Source organism: Cryptotermes secundus, unplaced genomic scaffold (assembly GCF_002891405.2).
Source record: "Cryptotermes secundus unplaced genomic scaffold, Csec_1.0 scaffold603, whole genome shotgun sequence".
NCBI classification, from domain to species: Eukaryota; Metazoa; Arthropoda; class Insecta; order Blattodea; family Kalotermitidae; genus Cryptotermes; species Cryptotermes secundus.
The window spans coordinates 253,150-269,137 of NW_019721770.1; the positions used below are offsets into that span (position 1 = coordinate 253,150).

Genomic DNA, 15,988 nt, shown 5'->3' on the forward strand with positions numbered 1-15,988 from the left:
TTTCAGTGTAGAATGATTTTTATCAGAACCCATTACACCTCCTGTAAATAAACACTACTTTTTCCTCCCATTGCTCCTACTCGATAACTTGTAAAGGATTATATGAAATAATACTACACACCGTTATTCACCCCAGTTTTGCTGACACCCTTCTATATAGGAATAAAGGCTGGACAATGAAAGTAAGAAATAAAACTAAAACTGAACTACTGAAAATAAATTTATGAGATAAACAGCAAAGTGCAACTGAATGGACAGCGACAAACTGAACACATAATAATAGAATCAAAAACAGAACTTATCTTCTTCCTTCACTCTCTCATCTTCATGTGAACAGTCAAAATGGTACTGGACATAATTTTGAAATATAAAATTAACTGGACCCAACACTATGCAAAGAAACAGACTCCTAAGATTATTAGGGTATTACAAATAACATAAATCAAGAAAACATCTGTGTCCATAGCAGAGCAGTAGCCAATGACCCATAAGTACAACATCCCCCATACAGAATGTTAAATTTGAACTGGTGTCGGTGATTCGAAACATAGTCATACATCAGACAGCTCAATCCAGTATGTAAAAAATAACCTTAATTAATGCTTCTTTACTGTCTAATTCGACTCGTCTTACCTTGATATTATACATTACTCCATCATGTTCCTACATTATTCACTTTTATTGCAGAATTACTTCAAAGACATAAGTAAAACGTATGGACTCTTATTTTCAAACAGATTGGAAAGTGACTTTATTTTCAAAATAACAGAATGTCATTTCATACATTTCCAAGATATAACAAAGGGTATCTAAAAACAGTTATTTCACGATGTTATTTCACTGTTAACATAGTGAACCCTTTTGAACACAATATTTTTGTTTTACGTATAAAATCACTGAAATTTATATTTATAAGAAGTATTCTTTAATATGAGCAAGGCAAAACCAATTTCTGCTCCAAAGAAATATAGAAAAAATCTACAGCTGGGCATCCACCAAATAAAATTATGTGTTGTACATTAAATAATATCAATAATACCAAGACAGAGCTCATATGACATATCACATTCTGGCCCACACCACATACTGTGAACACAAATGAACTGATTTCCTCTCTTCAAGCAATACACTAACTTCAAGTACATTAAATAAATAAAACCTGTCTTTCACAGTGCAGAAATGATCTTCCAAATATTTTTACTTCTTTTGGATGTAGGATGAAATTCAGTCTTATTTCTTTTAAAAGAAAACATTATTTCAACATACACAGACAAATTATGTAAAAGGACAACCATCTACAATGACAATTGGCTAAGTATATAATGCCTGTAAATCACAGAAATAAGCAAAATATCATGTTACTTTAAGAACAATGGTTATAAGCCATGGAATCACATTCCATGAATCTACACTCAGGACATATTAGTGCCCCAGAGAATTGTGGATACGGTGGAGTTGCTTTACCAATTAAGGTACTTTGGCTTCCTCTCAACCCATTGGAGCACTGTATCTCTTTACAAAATTGCAGAGCAGAAATCTTTCTTTTCATTTAGTGTCTTATTTATTATATCTCAAAAACATTCTATCATACAAGAATGTAGCAAAGTACTAGGTGGTTCAAATATGACCGGGATTTGATTTTTTTGTAAACAAGCTGCACTGTGCAGCAGTTGTGCGACCTTGAGAGATTGTAGCCACAACCTCCACTCTCCCTCCTGTTAGGGTTAGAACCTGTTCAGTGCTGTCTGGGAGTTGCTAGAGTGATGAGCGTACAGAAGGTACCGCGGAGCGTGGAACAACGCATTGTGATCAAATTCCTTGTTGTAGAAAACGTCCCGTCCACTGAAATTCACCACAGACTCCAACAACAGTATGGGGAAGAGCGTCTCTTATGGACCCGTGTGTTAGAATGGTGTAAGTGCTTCAGAGAGGGCAGAGAGCGCGTGGAGAATGAACCGCATGATCGTCGGCCACGAACATCCGTCACCAAGCCAAACATTGATTGTGCAGACGCGCTTATTCGTGAGAATAGGCATATCACTATCAAGGAACTTGGAGCAATGCTGTCCATCAGTGTTGGTAGTGTAGAAGACATCGTGAAATACCACCTGCACTGTCGCAAGGTGAATGCACGGTGGGTACCATGCACTTTGATGTATGTGAACAAAATGGTGCACATGCAAGCTGCCTACAGCAGTTTGAAGATGAAGGTGATGCATTTTTGAAGTCTGTAGTGACCACCGATGAAACGTGGGTGCACTACTTCATTCCCGAGTCCCAGCAGTCATCACACGAGTGGTGGCATACCAGTGCTCTCAAACCCAAGAGAGCGCAGAGGAGCTGTTCAGCAGGAAAAGTGATGGTAACGTTCTTCTGGGACTGGCAGGAGGTTATCCATGTAGACTTTCTGACAGATGCCAGAACAGTCAATGTAGCTTATTACTCAGACCTCCTGGCAACAGACATGAAGGAAAAGATCCGACCCAAGCGGAAGACAGGTGGAAAGCGGGTAGCCTTCCTTCAAGACAATGCACACCCCCATATGGCCAAAACAATGGAAACCCTTCGAAAATTGAAATGGAACCTTCTGACACATCCGCCGTACAGTCCCGATTTGGCCCCATGTGATTTCTACCTGTTTGGAAAGCTCAAATCAGACTTGCAAGGCATGTGGTTTGTGGACAACGACGCCGTCATCCAGACTGTTCAGGAGTGGATAAGCTGCCAACCACAAGTCTTTTTCTTTTGGGCATCAGGATGCTTCCAGAAAGTTGAAGAAAATGTGTTGACTCCAGAGGGCAGTACGTTGAAGACTGACATGTGCAAGTAAGTGTTTGGCAATTATGTTTTTTTTTTTAAATCAGTCCCAGTCATATTTGAACCACCCTGTATTTACATTTACAGCTCCATTAGGCATACTTTATAATAATTTAATGTTTAACAAAAATGTACCAAAAATGAATTTATTATAAGAGGAATCACACTGTTGTTAAATATACATTCAGGATGTAAGAAAGGGCTATTTCAATTAGGCCTTCAAGTAACATATCAAATTCCATTAGTAAGTGCTTCTCTTCAACTCTTATGTCTGCTGACAAGCAATGGTGCATGCCTGCATACTTGTCAATGTCATATCTGCCAGTGCATTGTATATTTTGGCCTTGAGGATAAAAGCAGGTGTACAAGTACCAGCAAACACATCATTAGGAAAAAAAAAAGTGCTGCATTTAGCTGTCAGATATCCACGATTCTGGAGAGTTCTAACCCTTATCCTCCTCCTCCTCATCATCATCACCACCACCTCCTCCTCCTCTTCCACATGTGTAATATGTACTTAGTCTATCAGGCTTTTGCTTTCAAAAACAGCTTTAGATTTAATAATTTTAATTATAAATTCAAATGTAAATTTAATTTGTGAAAATTTCACATCTTGAAGATTATAATTCTCTTCTGATAATATGTAAACTTATACCTAAGACATGGCTTACAGCTGGAGGTGGTGCAACATGCTATGAATTACATGTTGTGGCATAACCAATAACTACCGAGTCTTCAGAAATTCACTTTACATGTAGCAAGTATACCCAGCAATATAGGCTGATGTTTACACAGCATAGTACACCAATGGGTTAAGTATTTCCTGAATTTCTATGGAACAGGATATAATCCACTAAAGCAACAGCTCTGACCTACAGATATATGCTGAAATGCCTCCTAAAAAACTTTGTAATGCCCCTGAGTGCTGAAAGGAACAATTATAATAAATATCCTAGTTTATCCACATTCTTTTTAAAAGATGGAATTCCTCTTAGGGAAATTCTGGTTATTTTATCCTTATGTTAATGTTACTGTGCAGGCCTTGAAAGACACAATGAACTCTTCTGCCCTATTTCCATCATATCTCATTTTACTTTAAAATCAATCCATTAAATTTTGCTAAAAATCCATTACCATCACCACTGCAAGCATTATCAAGCCTGAAAATATCTGTTTAATGATCTGTAATAACCTAATGCATCTAATGTTTTGTTCTCCAACGAATGTCACAGAATCTTGCAGCTGCTAAGAACTGTAACCAGCATACCAACAAATATAGCACCAAAGAACTCTGTGTACCCTGTGGAGTTTAAACAAGTGTCTTGTTACAGCAAATGTTAACCATAAAGCATTCACTTTTAATGTCTGACCTAAAAGTATGATTTTTGCCTTATACTGATTGCTGTAGATATGCCTCTTACAGCTTCAGATTCCTGACACTTTGCCTGACCAATGTACATTAACCTCTGTTCTTCAGGAACAGGGGATTTTAATTCCACCTGTATTATTTGTGGTAAAGATATCAGTATTGAAAAATACAACAGCCAGCTGGACTGCACACATGCACCCTTACAATACTGCAATGCATGGTCAATAAAGGTTAATATAAAATGAAAGTAGTAAGTGTATTCTTTCAAGTTGTGTAATATAATTTTAATCATAGAAACAACAGAAAACAAAAAGTGCCTCAATTCCTTGGAAGGTGGTACTACAAAATCACATCACAAAGACACACAAGACAAATTAAATACATACACAATTTATTAGCACTCATATTTATCAATACAATCATAAAATTCAGTATACTGTGCCAAGTACAGAGTGTCTGAGAAAGAACTCCAAGGTTTTGTAATCTAATATTTATTGATTCTAAGAACAGAGAAGAGTGCAGGCAGCAAAACTGAATCACAAATACCATGTTTGACACATGAATCAGTCCAATGCAGTATTACAACGTACATTGGTTTGGTATGAATGGCAACATGACACATTTCTAAGGTGATGATTACAAATCAGTATAACTATATATAGGCTCCATTCTCAACTCTAAAAATGTTGTCAGGACTTTCAAGCTCAGTCCACACTCTGATCAGCAGCACTGCTGCCTTTGCTGCTTCAATTTAAGGTTGAAAATCCTGCAGAGTGTCAATTACTTCAGCATATACAATATCCTTTACATAACCCCCAAAATAAAAGTCACGTTGTGTTAAGCAGAAATATTGTAGGCCCAAGAGTCAACCCTCTTCTTTCTTGCCACCAACCTGGAAGGCTGGGAATGTCAAATATTATGCACCATTCAGCTGAAATGTCACAGAATACCATCCTGCTGAAAGACTCGACTGCTGACTTTTAGTATTTGAGGTAACAGAAAGTTTTTCAGCATAACCAAGTTCTCTGTCACATGACTTAACACCACACATTCACCCATGCACAAATACAGACATGTGTCACAGACATCAGGCAAAATCTGATGATCCACTGGTTTAATGTGTTGCATGAACTGCATTTTATAGGCACAAAGTCTAAGGCACTTTGTGCAGATCATTATGTACAGCGTTCCTTGGAATTTGAATTTATCGACTTGTCACTCATACAGATTTCTTAGGGCAATGAAGAAACACTCACCAAACATCTTGAACACTGGCTGCAGTGATGCTGAGTCTTCTGGGTGACTTACTTATCAGAACACTTCCTGCTTCCAAGAACTGTTGCTTCCACTGCAAAACCACACTGTTGTTTGCTTCCCTGGATATTCATGATGAATCTTCCATTGCACACACTCAACAGATTTCATCTCAGCATATCAGGCTGTACTATGTGCTTTCTCTTGTGGAGATGCCAAGACAGAGCCTGATATGCTCACAGTACAGCTTGCATTAATGTATGAGAAACTGGAATGACAAACAGCACCAAAGTGCTGCTATTTACATGTGCACTGCATTGCTTCCCATAACAAAATTCATCATATCCTAGGATACAATGACACTATTTTGTTTGGGTGATTAAATATGTCCTCTTCAAGCCTTGGGAGTTTTTCTTTGACACCCTGTATATGATACGATTCAGGATATGACTGTGAGCATAGTTTGATATACCAAACTCATTACACAGTTTAATCTACACCTGATTCCATAATCTGACTATATACACTTGTGCATAATACAATTATATACAAAAATAACACAAAATAAATTGTAATTTTGATGATTCAGGTTCTGTACACTTTGACACTTAGGTGAGTTATTATCTGAAGTATGTATGTATTTACACATACACAGTATGATACAAATAACAAGAAATGAGGCTGGTCACTTTTTGTTGGACGAGTCAGATGAGGCAATCTGAGCTGCTAGATCAGCAAATTTCGCCATGTAGTCAATGCTGTTTTCACTCATGAGGCACTGCAGCTGAGCCTCCACCTAAAGGCAAAATAAAACAGTCCATCAATAAGTTATTTGTGACCAAACCCTAACTAAACTTCAGCTCTTTCACAATGGAATTACATCTACATGAGGCATAATGGTTACGTCACAACAACATGGCTAATAACAATTGGGTGCACTAGCTGACGAATGGACTGGCATTAAGTTCGAGACTTCATATGACATGCCTACACATTGCCAGGCAACAGCTTGATAAACAGCCCACAATATGCGTGTGCAACAATAGGATGAATGTCACAGCTCATTGCTAGGCAACAGTCAGCAAGCCAATGAACTTTGTGGTTAGGAATCATGTGACTTGTGTTTTCTGTGTTGGCTGTGCGGAGCCTATATAATGAAGACCTGTTGTAGCTTAGATTAGTGTAGAGTGCAGTGTAGTTAAGAGTTTCCAGTAGAGTTTTTAGTTAAGTTCTGAGGTTCCAGAGTGATCAAACAAGAAATGGAAAGAAGACTGCATAGCGATTGAAGTGCCAGTTTCTGTGTCGAGATCTGTTGCTAGGAGATGACTAGTGGAAACTGAGAATCCTAATGCGTGTGCAACAGTGAACTGTAAATTGTGTAAATCAGCAATAGCACTGTATTAATTGTAANGTAGTGATTGAAGTGCCAGTTTCTGTGTTGAGATCTGTTGCTAGGAGATGACTAGTGGAAACTGAGAATCCTAGTGCGTATGCAACAGTGAACTGTAAATTGTGTAAATCAGCAGTAGCACTGTATTAATTGTAAGTAAGAGAGATTGTAAATTAAATGCTAATACCAGGTCTGGTCAAGTTGGATTTGTGGTGGAGAAAGTGGCACTGGGGCAGGTTTTCTCCGAGTACTTCGGTTTCCCCTGCCAATCTTCATTCCACCAAATTCTCAATCATCATAATCACCCAGGGCAGGCTACAATAGGCCAATCAGTGGCCGCTGTGCCAAGTGGACTCAGTTGGACTCCACCCCCCACTAAGCGAATTAAAAAAAAGTGCTAATAAATCCAATCTTCTGAACTAGAACTCATTAATTTTGTCACATGTACCCTCCTACATGTGACAATATGTTCAGCCCACACTTGCAATTTCCCTGGAAAATGCTCTTGACAAAATTATCAAACTTAAAATTTGACTGGACATGTTGACAAAATTTAACATTGGGAATTCTTACTAAATGCACGTAAAAAAATTATATTCTCAGACTATAATGTCCAATATTGGTTGTCCCTTAACTTGACAGTAACAAGTGAGGAAGCTATCACATAGCATAACAATTCTAGTACATTTGCTGACTTCTACTTAATTACCTCAAAAATCATAAGACTTAGGATAAAATATACTGGATTCATTTTTCTCTACAATTTTTCTTGAGCATATGATTACTTGGATAAATATACAGTGAGATATGTTTGACATGTGTGCAGAAATGCATGGTTAGTGCAGTATACATGCATTATTAAGATGACACTGAATTAAAAAGATTTCCTTTACTATCAGGATTTTCAGTTGACAGTAACCAGGATAGCTCAGTCAGTATATGGAATGGCTATGGATTTGATGGTTCAACTTCAATTGCTGGCAGGGGCAGGGATATTTCTCTTCTCTACAGTGACCAGACCTATTCTGGAACCCAACATTCCTCCTTCCATTGGATCATGCAAGTTATTTGGCTCAAGGAAAAGTACCAGAGTTTGAAGTTACACATCCTTTTACCCATACACAACCATGGGCACTGTGATTAATAAAATAAACATAGAGACAATTTTACTGTTTACTTTTACTTACATCTGAGAACAACCTTGTATCCTCTGCATTTGGGGCACTGGTGGCTGGTTTCAAAGGTGACTCCAAGTGTCCCAGGAAACTACTTAATGAGAAGTCTGCAACCTGAAAAGCAAAATTACTTCAATGCATGTTCAAGCTAAAGAGAACCAGTTTTTTTTATCAGAACTGCTTAAATAATGGATGTGGGAGATGTAGAATGGAACATTACAGTTTCACATTGCTGATCTAATTGTGAATCATGATAAGATTTTTACCTAGTCCTTGCACATTCAGCTTCAGTGATTCATTTACATTATTTCACATCCATCTACAGTCATCAAAACTTGAACTAAATGACTGCTCTGTGTGTGTAACTGACTGACCTAAGTTCCATTTTGGCATATGAGCATGAATAATCATCCTAATGATCAGGAAAGAAATATCTGACATATTTTAAACTCATGGACAATACTAAAAGCTTTACTAAAAACTCTACTTTGGGATGCCATGATGTGAGTCATGTTGTATTGTCTATGAAGTGAATATGCATGCAAATCAAACATTACATATTTGATAGTTCTAAATCTCACCATGAGTGTATTTTGTTTTGCTGAAGTATATTCAAAATGCAAGCGCTGGTACAGAAACCAAACCCACCAGCTAAGTACTTCATACAGAAAACTACAGCCATACCTCAGAGTTGAGCCATTGGTTGTCTGCTTCTTTAAGAATCTGCAATGGACTACTGGGAGGAGTCACTGAAGTCTGAAGTCCTTCTTCACTGGCTAACAGTCCTGACACACAAGATCTCAGATAAATAAATAAAGTTACAAAACAATGATGATGACAATGTTTGTGTGTACTTTTCATGGTATAGCAAGACATTTCTAAAAAGGATGAACCATGTATTTAACACAACAATTGCATTAATATGCCACTGTCACAAACTTTTAAATCTTATTCATATATTAATCATCATAATATTATATTGTAGCATCCTGTTGCACTTTTCACTCAGTGTCGATTAGTTACAGTCTCACATGCAACATTATGCCACTATAAAATTCATTAACTTTAAAAGTTTAAAAGTGACGGACTTTTAATCTTCTATGAAGAAAGAAGTCTTCTGGGATTTGGCACCGTGTATATGTGGTGTTATCCGACGTTTCGGAGGAACGTATCGCCTCCATCTTCAGGGTAGAAGAAAAAGTATAAGAAATCTGCAAGCGACAAGACCGTGAGAACGGTAAAAGCAGACTTTAATCTTCTAAACTTAAAAAATGTTATAGGACATAGTGTTGCACATGGGTCTGTAACTAATCGAACACTAAATTAATCATCATCTTTAAAGACTATAAAGAAGGTTAACTTAATTGTCAATTAACTGCAAACGTAAGAACCTGAAAGCCTTTTATTGGTTCCTTAAGAACACTGACAACTATATTTCATTTGATCATGTTCTGTCCCAAACTTAAACTGATTTTAATGTGATAGGAGAAAAGACAAAGTGAGGAATTTACATATAACCACCTATTTGGCAGCAGATATTAAAAAGAGAGCTGGAGTGGTTGAAATATATGACTAGAATGGACCAAACAAGGGTGCCTAAGAAATGTTTTTAAACAAAGCCACAAGATATAAAAGTGTAAGACCTAGACTGAAACGACGGGAAGATGCAGAGAATGATTTACAAGAACTGAAGGAGATGGAGGCAATGGACTAATAACACAGAAGAATGGGCATGTTATGAAGGAGGCATAGATTCTTAGGGGACTGCAGAGTAAAGGAGTAAGCACATAAGAAGAACAGTCACGGACAGAAACCTTCACTTTATACATCTGCTACATTAATACAAGCATTTTACCAAGTTGGGAAACCTGAAATCACAAGTGTCAGTCAGAATAACTGTTTTAAGAGGTTTCCGAAGAAAAATGAAACTGGACTGTACATTCAAGATTTGTTAATTAGCATACAACATTCACGTTCAGCAGGTCCCTTGTTACCACAGCATGACACATCACTGATTTAAGATGGAGGAGACTGCATCTAAATATAGGACAGTAGTTGGGAATAAGCCATAGCAGGCAACTGACAAGGGGTAGTCCTCCTGCTTGGAGATTAAGTGTGGGAGTGACAACTCCTCAACATTAAAAAAAGCTTGTTACAAAATGTTACACAGGCCCTTGGACTCTTGACAGATTCTTTGGAATGACTGAAGCAAAGGAAAACGGACATGAGATTTGGCACATGGAATGAAGGAGTTGCTATAGGACAGGTTCACTGATGACAGCTACTGATGACAGCTGCCAAGAGAATTTGCCAATTTGCCATGTAGAAGTCAGATTTAGTGGGAGTACTGAGGGTCATAGAGGGCAGGGGTGGCACTGAACCAGAGGACGTTTCTCTATGGAAATGAGAATGAGAATAATGAATTAGAGACAGGATTTGTTGTATATATGAGAATCATATTAGCAGCTAAGAGGGCAGAGTTTGCTAGTGATGAGAAGTCATATATAAGACTAAGAGCTTGCTGGTGTAATAGCATTATGGAGGATAAAACTGATAACACAGCTCCTATGAGAAACCAGAATGTGTATTCAATAAATTACCTAAATACCACATGAAAATTGGTTATGATAATGACAATAAAATAAAATGTAGGTGGTATGGACTGGATTCATCTGGCTCAGGATAACGACCAATACTGGGCTCTTGTGAACACAGTAATGAACTTTCAGGTTCCACAAAATGTAGCTGAGGGATTGCTAGCTTTTCAAGAAGGACTCAGCTCCATGGAGTTATATAGTTACAAGATGACATATGAAATCTATGGCGTTAATGACTCACCCACAAAACTGGGTTCAACAGCAGCTGCCGAATCTTGCATTGGGACCTCCAATAGTCCTGTTCCTGAACAAGCAGCCAGGGCAAGACCACCACCCACAGCTGAAGGAAGGGACAGCTCCAGCAAGTTGGAGATACTTGGAGGAGAAGCCACTGGTGTATTCAGAGGTGGAGACAATGAGCTCACTGATATCTCTGGCTGAGTACTGGAACCTTCCCCACTGCATGCACTCTGCTGGAGTCCCATCACATCATCGCTACTGCTCCCTGTGACACTGTGCTGTAAGTCTATGCTAGGTCCACTTTCTGCAAGTCCCATCGCAACACTGTTCTTTCTTTTGGACTGGTGTAAGCCTACCCCACCATCATTCCCAGTCAAATTTTTGGGTTGTTTGGTTCCCAATGCAGAACTGTTGATTCCACTGGAATCAGATCCACTCTGGTGCAGTGTGACAGGAATGACATCTAAAAATCATGTAAATTAGAAAAACATAAACAAAACACCTTTTAACCCCTTCACCCTCAGTGAAGGAAAGTATGTGAATTGACTTGTGATTGTACTTACTTGATTATTCTCTGAAGTTCTGTGATAATGGTCAATTCATAATATGAATATTATGTTGGATGTTATCTGAGGAACATGTAGTTGATATATAAAATGTTTTGGAAACTTGATCTGTTTCTGTTGTCTGGTGTAATTGGGGGAAAAATTCTACTCAGCTTAACATGTCAGAAAGATCACTTGGGCCCAAGTTTCATTATTCTTTTAAATCAATCTGCACCTAAATTTCCTACTTTCTTTTGCTGTAGAATTTTCCAAAACAATCCATTTTACATCAATCTGTACATCTGACAGTACAGTTCTTTCCACAACACATGGCATTCCTTTCCATGTGACAAAACTCTTCTGACAACAGTGGAAGGATTATGATCAAATGCGATAATAACCTTTCACACATCTACCTACATCATCATCTAACTGAACATATTCAGCATAACTCCTGTGTTATTTTTCATTTTAAGTGATTTAAATGCAAATTATATTCATAAAGCATTTATTAGTCCACAGAAATTCAAAGAGCTTCATTGACTAGCATGACATTCTTACTGAGTTCATGAAAATTAGTTGAGTTGAGGAAAATATGCATAGATGGCACAATCTGTGGCTACATTTCATTCTAGAACACAACATAACAAGTGGTGGAGGAGTAGGAGGAGGAGGAGACTGAAATAATGGCAGTTCTGAGTACTTGTTATCATGACATACCATGGATAAATGTTACCACTTTTGGATACACCAGTCTCTTTCAACTGTACTAGGCAGTCCCATGGCCAGCAATTATTGCACCTAATATAGCAATTAGAACTATAAGCAACTCAATCGAGATTTATTGCAGAATTTTGTACTTCCCTTTACTGCATCTTACATTCGGTCCCAGTATTTCTTACTTCACTTGATGTAACTAAACTATAAATTTTCAGTCTATTATCTATTATATATAAAAATGATACTTTCCTGTTGATTTCTGCCGGTTTCATGTTTCCTATTGCACACTTAATAGAGAATACATAAAGATATAATACATGCTCTGTACTTTTGCAAATACGTGGTGCTATCCAAAAGTTCCCAAAATATATTAATAAAAACTATTACGTCTTACCTGGATCTTATTGTGAACCATCACCTTCAAAGTAGTCCCCTTGGGAGCGCATACACTGATCCCAGAATTTCTGCCACTTTTGAAATTCATCCTGGAAGTCTTTCTTTCTTAGGGTGTTTAGTACCGTCTGTGTTTACGCCTGAATTTCCTCAACTGTATCAAATCTTCGCCCCTTCAACTTGATTTTCATCTTGGGGTAGAGAAAGAAGTCGCATGGAGCTAAGTGTGGAGAGTATGGTGGGTGGGAACAACTGCCATCTCGTTTTTAGCCAAAAATTCCTGCACAATGTAAGCCGTATTCGGTCCTGCGTTGTCATGGTGGAGTACCCAGTCATTCGTGTGCCACTTCTCTGGACGTTTTCTCCTCATGTCCTCCCTCAAACGCCTTAGAACATCGCAATAGAACTCTTTATTGACTGTCTGACCAGGAGGGATGAACTCCTTAAGAACAATCCCATCAATATATAAAAAACAGATCAACGTGGGCTTAATGTTGCTTTTCACTTGTCAAGCTTTTTTTGCCTGAGGTGAAGAAGGGTTCTTCCATTGCGATGATTGCTGCTTCCTTTCAGGGTCGTAGCCATAAACCCAACTTTCGTCACCAGTGACAACCTTTGAAAGAAAGTTTGGATCCTCTTGAAGCTGTTGTTGAAGTTCCCCGCAGACTTCCAATCGATGGTGCTTCTGCTCATTTTGCAGCAGTCGTGGCACAAACTTTGCCGCAATGCTCCTCTTGTTCAGTTCCTCTGACAAAACTCGTTGACATGTACCATAACTTAGTCCCAAGGTGTTACAGAGGTCTTGCAGAATCAGATCCCTAACTTTCATGACATTTTCTGGTGTGGTGTCAGTTGACAGCCGTCCCGAACGATCGTCATCATCAGTCGATGTCTGGCCATTTTTGAAACGCTTATACCAGTCGTACGTTTGTGTCTGGCCTAAACTGTTGTCACCAAAAGCTTGCTTCAGCATTTGGTGCATTTCTGCAGCAGTTTTCCCAAGTTTAAGAAAAAAACTTTATACAGACACACTGCTCTCTCCGGTCAGCCATCACAAAACCGCAAACTCACGGAAACACAACAATGGAAATACATTCACCAACAATAAGCCCAACCACTCAACTTGACACCACTTGCCACATTGATTTGAGAAGTGTGTGTGGGGAGACAGCTAGGCATATTTTTATGTACTCATAACCATTCCCGCGCAAAATTCAAATTTCGGGAACTTTTGGATAGCACCACGTACATACAGTTTTCACAGTTATTAAAGTAATAAATAATAAATATTATTACATATTTAACTTCCTGCACTACAATCTTTACATTTATTATGTTTTATTTCAAATTACCTTACCTACATCTATTTTGTTTAAATTCAGAAATTAAATTCTTTCATAAAACCAGAAATTAGTGCACAACAGGTGTGACAGAGGAAACTCTTCACATACCATGATTTCAAATCCATCCGGTTACAAGGTCTGACCATAGAGTTCGCAAACTTGCTAACCTTTTTTTGATATTATTGTACCAACTGGACAAACAGTCAATCAAGTTTACTATTTGGAATTATTGAAAAAGCTGTGTGAAAAGTAAGACGGAAACGACCCGAACTTCTTGCCAATAACTCATGGATTATGCATCACAACAATGCACCTGCTCACATGGCACTGTCTGTGTGGGAGATTTTAGCTAGTAAACAAATAACTGTGCTGGAACACCCTCCCTATTCACCGGATCTAGCCCCCAATGACTTTTTTCTGTTCCTGAAGATAAAGGAAATATTGAAAGGAAGGCATTTTGATAACATTGATGGCATCAGGAGTTTTGAAGGGTGGGCTAGGCGCTGGCATCAGTGCACAGATTCCCAAGAGAGTATTTTGAATGCAACCACAGTGATATTCAGCAATGAGGCATGTAACACTTTTACTGCAATAAGTTCATGAACTTTACTGTCAGACCACATACACACTTCACCACTACAACATACCTTGGCCAAGATCTGACAACCCACTAGTGTTACTACAAGATACCAGCAGGCATCCAGTATTGCTTTTGTTGGTTGTGGCAGGAAGTATGTGATAATTTTTCATGGGATGTGGCCATAGTGGAGCAGGCTGAGTGTGTGACTGCTGAGGAGCTGTAGTCACTGCTGCTCCAATGGGCATGAACTCCCCTGACAACTGGCTTGTCTGAGGGATGACCTTCAGTGTGACCATTGCATGGCCATTAGGTGCTTTAGGCAGAAGTGGAAGCATCCGCTGCACAACCACATTCTTTGGTCGAACTGCACGTCCTCGACGGTTGCAATATCGTGGTCGAAATTTCTATGGAGAAGAAGCAGAGTTAGGAAATGTAATATAAATGGCCATGTCAACAATATGTCAACACACAAATCTGTATATGAAATACTGACACAGACATGCAAGGGGTTAAAGACTCTGAATGTGTCTATCTAAACACATTATATCTCAGGATAAAAACTTAAGAGAATGTTTCAGTACTCACATCTAGCTGTGCTTTGAATGCATCAGCAGTGACTGGTTTAGACAATGGTTTGAAATGGGATGGTGCAAGCAACGGACGCCTGAACACTCCATCCTGCACTGCTGTAACACTCACACTCACAGCAGGATGGACCTGCTGCGCTGAAGGACGGCTGCCACTGACAATTTCATCCACCACACTTCTGACAGGTGGAGGCCTCCGAAGAGGGATAGTGGACTTAGAAGTTACACCACAAACATGACCACACGGACACATAACCTACAAAAATATTAATAACAATGTTAATAGTTGAACCTATATTACAAAGCAAGTTTTATAAGATATTTGATTTCTACTACCACCACACTTTTCCAGAGAGAACTTTGTTTATATCTTGACACAGAGAGTATGATTCTGAATAGACATGTATTTCATTTTAAGTGCTGATAACCAGCTTATTAAATGTAAGAACCTCACAGTAATGCCTGCTCTTATTCAGCACACATGGTGAACATAGTACAGTGTGCTACAAAATTTGAAATAGTGATTATTCATTCTGCTTCAATATTTCCCACATACAATTTGGTTTCATTTAATACCATACAGTCCATTGTTATACTGTGTGTGATATTTTAATATAATGTAAAGGGCAAGCATAACAAGGTACCAAAAAGCAAGCTTCCAGTACTCATAACTGCTCTGCTTTCCATCATCACAATAAAAGTTCACAACATGTTTCAGCCTTTCAGCCATCATCACATACCTTCAACTTATCTGCTCTTTTCCCTACATTCAATAATACTTACATATGGGTGTATTTCTGTTGTCAGGCCCTTACACATTAGTGCAATGCCTTTGTATTCATCTTAGCTATAACACTAAAGCGGCCTCCGTAGTCTAGAGGTAACGTTCCCACCTCATAACTCGTGGTACGCGGGTTCAAATACCCTGCGGGGTCGTCGAATTTTTAAGGGTGGAAAAATTCAGGGAACAAGTCCTCC

The 15,988-nt window shown here is 38.5% G+C and overlaps 1 protein-coding gene across 2 annotated transcripts in view; it reads right to left on the bottom strand.

The window, feature by feature from the left end:
• Positions 1-4,560: 4,560 nt before the first annotated feature.
• The window catches only part of LOC111875745 (protein cramped-like), a 33,893-nt gene continuing 22,465 nt past the window's right edge, over positions 4,561-15,988 (bottom strand). For both annotated transcript variants that reach the window (XM_023872238.2, XM_023872239.2), the window contains exons 9-14: positions 15,009-15,266; positions 14,491-14,827; positions 10,844-11,305; positions 8,690-8,790; positions 8,018-8,119; positions 4,561-6,236 (exon numbers count right to left, since the gene is read on the bottom strand). In XM_023872238.2, coding sequence (XP_023728006.1) covers positions 6,126-6,236; positions 8,018-8,119; positions 8,690-8,790; positions 10,844-11,305; positions 14,491-14,827; positions 15,009-15,266 — 1,371 coding nt within the window. In that variant the 3' untranslated portion in view covers positions 4,561-6,125. The remainder of the gene's footprint in view (positions 6,237-8,017; positions 8,120-8,689; positions 8,791-10,843; positions 11,306-14,490; positions 14,828-15,008; positions 15,267-15,988) is intronic.